At 56.1% G+C, this 5,000-nt stretch overlaps 1 protein-coding gene across 1 annotated transcript in view; it reads right to left on the bottom strand.

The window, feature by feature from the left end:
• Nucleotides 1–3,860: 3,860 nt before the first annotated feature.
• Nucleotides 3,861–5,000, bottom strand: part of LOC140405766 (transmembrane protein 143-like) — a gene marked incomplete at its 3' end in the record, with an annotated part of 39,553 nt that continues 38,413 nt past the window's right edge. The window contains exon 4 of the mRNA XM_072494201.1: nucleotides 3,861–4,055. Coding sequence (XP_072350302.1) covers nucleotides 3,861–4,055 — 195 coding nt within the window. The remainder of the gene's footprint in view (nucleotides 4,056–5,000) is intronic.

Raw genomic sequence — 5,000 nt, 5'->3', positions numbered from 1 at the left:
GCTATGGGGAGAGAGTGGGACAGTGGGATTAGTTTGGAAATTGATACAGGGCTATGGGGAGAGAGCAGGGCAGTGGGAGTAGTTTGGGTATTGATACAGGGCTATGGGGAGAGAGTGGGACAGTGGGATTATTGTGGGGATTGATACAGGGCTATGGGGAGAGAGTGGGGCAGTGGGATTAGTTTTAGGATTGATACAGGGCCATGGGGAGAGAGTGGGGCAGTGGGGTTAGTTTGGGGATTGATACAGGGCTATGGGGAGAGAGTGGGGCAGTGGGATTAGTTTGAGGATTGATACAGGGCCATGGGGAGAGAGCGGGGCAGTGGGATTAGTTTGGGGATTGATACAGGGCCATGGGGAGAGAGCGGGGCAGTGGGATTAGTTTGGGGATTGATACAGGGCTATGGGGAGAGAGTGGGGCAGTGGGATTAGTTTGGGATTTATATAGGGCTATGGGGAGAGAGCGGGGCAGTGAGATTAGTTTGGGGATTGAAACAGGGCTATGGGGAGAGAGTGGGGCAGTGGGATTAGTTTGAGGATTGATACAGGGCCATGGGGAGAGAGTGGGGCAGTGGGATTAGTCTGGGGATTGATACAGGGCTATGGGGAGAGAGTGGGGCAGTGGGATTAGTTTGGGGATTGATACAGGGCTATGGGGAGAGAGTGGGGGAGTGGGATTAGTTTGAGGATTGATACAGGGCCATGGGGAGAGAGCGGAGCAGTGGGATTAGTTTGGGGATTGATACAGGGCCATGGGGAGAGAGCGGGGCAGTGGGATTAGTTTGGGATTGATGCAGGGCTATGGGGAGAGAGTGGGGCAGTGGGATTAGTTTGGGATTGATACAGGGCTATGGGGAGAGAGCGGGGCAGTGAGATTAGTTTGGGATTGATACAGGGCTATGGGGAGAGAGAGCGGGGCAGTGGGATTCGTTTGGGATTGATACAGGGCTATGGGGAGAGAACGGGACAGTGGGATTAGTCTGGGATTGATACAGGACCATGGGGAGAGAGCGGGGCAGTGGGATTAGTTTGGGGATTGATACAGGGCTATGGGGAGAGAGCGGGACAGTGGGATTAGTTTGGGATTGATACAGGGCTATGGGGAGAGAGTGGGGCAGTGGGATTAGTTTGGGGATTGATACAGGGCTATGGGGAGAGAGTGGGGCAGTGGGATTAGTTTGGGGATTGATACAGGGCTGTGGGGAGAGAGTGGAGCAGTGGGATTAGTTTGGGGATTGATACAGGGCTATGGGGAGAGAGTGGGGCAGTGGGATTAGTTTGGGGATTGATACAGGGCTGTGGGGAGAGAGTGGGGCAGTGGGATTAGTTTGGGGATTGATACAGGGCTATGGGGAGAGAGTGGAGCAGTGGGATTAGTTTGGGGATTGATACAGGGCTGGGGGGAGAGAGTGGGGCAGTGGGATTAGTTTGGGGATTGATACAGGGCTGTGGGGAGAGAGTGGAGCAGTGGGATTAGTTTGGGGATTGATACAGGGCTATGGGGAGTGAGCGGGGCAGTGGGATTAGTTTGGGGATTGATACAGGGCTATGGGGAGAGAACGGGGCAGTGGGATTAGTTTGGCGATTGATACAGGGCTATCGGGAGAGAGTGGGACAGTGGGATTAGTTTGGGGATTGATACAGGGCTATGGGGAGAGAGCAGGGCAGTGGGAGTAGTTTGGGATTGATACAGGGCCATGGGGAGAGAGCGGGGCAGTGGGATTAGTTTGGGGTTTGATACAGGGCTATGGGGAGAGAGCGGGACAGTGGGATTAGTTTGGGATTGATACAGGGCTATGGGGAGAGAGTGGGGCAGTGGGATTAGTTTGGGGATTGATACAGGGCTATGGGGAGAGAGTGGGGCAGTGGGATTAGTTTGGGGATTGATACAGGGCTGTGGGGAGAGAGTGGAGCAGTGGGATTAGTTTGGGGATTGATACAGGGCTATCGGGAGAGAGTGGGGCAGTGGGATTAGTTTGGGGATTGATACAGGGCTGTGGGGAGAGAGTGGGGCAGTGGGATTAGTTTGGGGATTGATACAGGGCTCTGGGGAGAGTGGGGCAGTGAGATTAGTTTGTGGATTGATACCGGGCTATGGGGAGAGAGCGGGACAGTGGGATTAGTTTGGGGATTGATACAGGGCTAAGGGGAGAGAACGGGGCAGTGGGATTAGTTTGGCGATTGATACAGGGCTATCGGGAGAGAGTGGGACAGTGGGATTAGTTTGGGGATTGATACAGGGCTATGGGGAGAGAGCAGGGCAGTGGGAGTAGTTTGGGATTGATGCAGGGCTATGGGGAGAGAGTGTGGCAGTGGGATTAGTTGGGGGATTGATACAGGGCTTTGGGGAGAGAGTGGGGCAGTGGGATTAGTTTGGGGATTGATACAGGGCTATGGGGAGAGAGTGGGGCAGTGGGATTAGTTTAGGATTGATACAGGGCTATGGGGAGAGAGTTGGGCAGTGAGATTAGTTTGGGGATTGATACAGGGCCATGGGGAGAGAGTGGGACAGTGGGATTAGTTTGGGATTGATACAGGGCTGTGGGGAGAGAGCGGGGCAGTGGGATTAGTTTGGGGACTGATGCAGGGCTATGGGGAGAGAGTGGGGCAGTGGGATTAGTTTGGGGATTGATACAGGGCCATGGGGAGTGAGTGGGGCAGTAGGATTAGTTTGGGATTGATACAGGGCCATGGGGAGAGAGTGGGGCAGTGGGATTAGTTTGGGGATTGATACAGGGCTATGGGGAGAGAGTGGGGCAGTGGGATTAGTTTGGGGATTGATGCAGGGCTATGGGGAGAGAGTGGGGCAGTGGAATTAGTTTGGGGATTGATACAGGGCTATGGAGAGGGAGTGGGGCAGTGGGATTAGTTTGGGATTGATACAGGGCTATGGGGAGAGAGTGGGGCAGTGGGATTAGTTTGGGATTGATACAGGGCTATGAGGAGAGAGCAGGGCAGTTGGATTAGTTTGGGGATTGATACAGGGCTATGGAGAGAGAGTGGGGCAGTGGGATTAGTTTGGGATTGGTACAGGGCTATGGGGAGAGAGTGGGGCAGTGGGATTAGTTTGGGGATTGATACAAGGCTAAGGCGAGAGAGTGGGACAGTGGGATTAGTTTGGGGATTGATACAGGGCTATGGGGAGAGAGCGGGGCAGTGGGATTAGTTTAGGGATTGATACAGGGCTATGGGGAGAGAGCGGGGCAGTGGGATTAGTTTGGGATTGACACGGGGCTATGTGGAGAGAGTGGGGCAGTGGGATTAGTTTTGGGATTGATACAGGGCTATGGGGAGAGAGTGGGGCAGTGGGATTAGTTTGGGGATTGATACAGGGCTTTGGGGAGAGAGCGGGGCAGTGGGATTAGTTTGGGATTGACACGGGGCTATGTGGAGAGAGTGGGGCAGTGGGATTCGTTTGGGGATTGATACAGGGCTTTGTGGAGAGAGCGGGGCAGTGGGTTTAGTTTGGGGATTGATACAGGGCTATGGGGAGAGAGCGGGGCAGTGGGATTAGTTTGGGATTGATACAGGGCTATGGGGAGAGAGCGGGGCAGTGGGATTAGTTTGGGGATTGATACAGGGCTATGGGGAGAGAGCGGGGCAGTGGGATTAGTTTGGGGATTGATACAGGTCTATGGGGAGAGAGTGGGACAGTGGGATTAGTTTGGGGATTGATACAGGGCTATGGGGAGAGAGCGGGGCAGTGGGATTAGTTTGGGATTGATACAGGGCTATGGGGAGAGAGCGGGACAGTGGGGTTAGTTTGGGGATTGATCCAGGGCTGTGGGGTAAGAGCCGCTTTGCGGTGATTAATTCCTGGACGTTACACAGAGGGGTTTGTCCGGTGTGGGAGTGTTTACCTGTGATTTGAAGAGTGGATCGCGATAGGATAGTGCACGTTGGATAGTGTCCTCTGATAGCCGGTTAAAATTTGCCTGCTCCAAAACGAGACTCAGGTTGTCGAGCACATTGGTCTCCTGATCCAGCTGGACTGCATCGTCCAATATCAAATCGGGAAGCGTGTCCCGGTCCGGATTGATGGGTTCGTACAGAGCCTGGAGTTTAACAGGATTGGCACAGGTTAAAAAGATACTCCCCCGCTTCGAGGAACAGTACAGCCCCACGATCACTGAGCACCCAGTCCCCCTTTCCCCCGCTTCACTCTCCCTTAGCCCAATATCCCAACTCTCTCCACTTCCCACCTCCTCCAGAACCTCCCCGTATCCCCCACTCTCTCCCCGCATCCCCCACTCTCCCCCGTATCCCCCACTCTCTCCCCGCATCCCCCACTCACCCCCCGCATCCCCACTCTCCCCCCGTATCCCCACTCTCCCCTCGTATCCCCCACTCTCCCCCCGTATCCCCCACTCTCCCCCCGTATCCCCCACTCTCTCCCCGTATCACCCACTCACCCCCCGCATCCCCACTCTCCCCCGTATCCCAAACTCTCTCCCCGTATCACCCACTCTCTCCCCGCATCCCCCACTCTCCCCCGTATCCCAAACTCTCTCCCCGTATCCCCCACTCTCTCCCCGCATCCCCCACTCTCCCCCGTATCCCAAACTCTCTCCCCGTATCCCCCACTCTCTCCCCGCATCACCCACTCTCCCCCGTATCCCCCACTCTCTCCCCGCATCCTCCACTCTCTCCCCGTATCCCCCACTCTCCCCCCGTATCACCCACTCTCTCCCCGCATCCTCCAGAACCTCCCCGTATCCCCCACTCTCTCCCCGCATCCCCCACTCTCCCCCCGCATCCCCCACTCTCCCCCCGCATCCTCCACTCTCCCCCCGTATCCTCCACACTCCCCCTGTATCCCCTACTCTCTCCCCGTATCCCCCACTCCCCCCCGTATCCCCCACTTTCCCCCCGTATCCCCACTCTCCCCCCGTATCCCCCACTCTCCCCGTATCCCCCACTCTCCCCCCATATCCCCCACTCTCCCCCCCGTATCCCCCACTCTCCCCGTATCCCCCACTCCCCCCGTATCCCCCACTCTC

The sequence above is a fragment of the Scyliorhinus torazame genome, unplaced genomic scaffold (genome assembly GCF_047496885.1).
Source record: "Scyliorhinus torazame isolate Kashiwa2021f unplaced genomic scaffold, sScyTor2.1 scaffold_205, whole genome shotgun sequence".
Taxonomy (NCBI): domain Eukaryota; kingdom Metazoa; phylum Chordata; class Chondrichthyes; order Carcharhiniformes; family Scyliorhinidae; genus Scyliorhinus; species Scyliorhinus torazame.
Note: the sequence above shows the minus strand (reverse complement) of the source record. Positions and strands in the feature narration are given on the sequence as shown.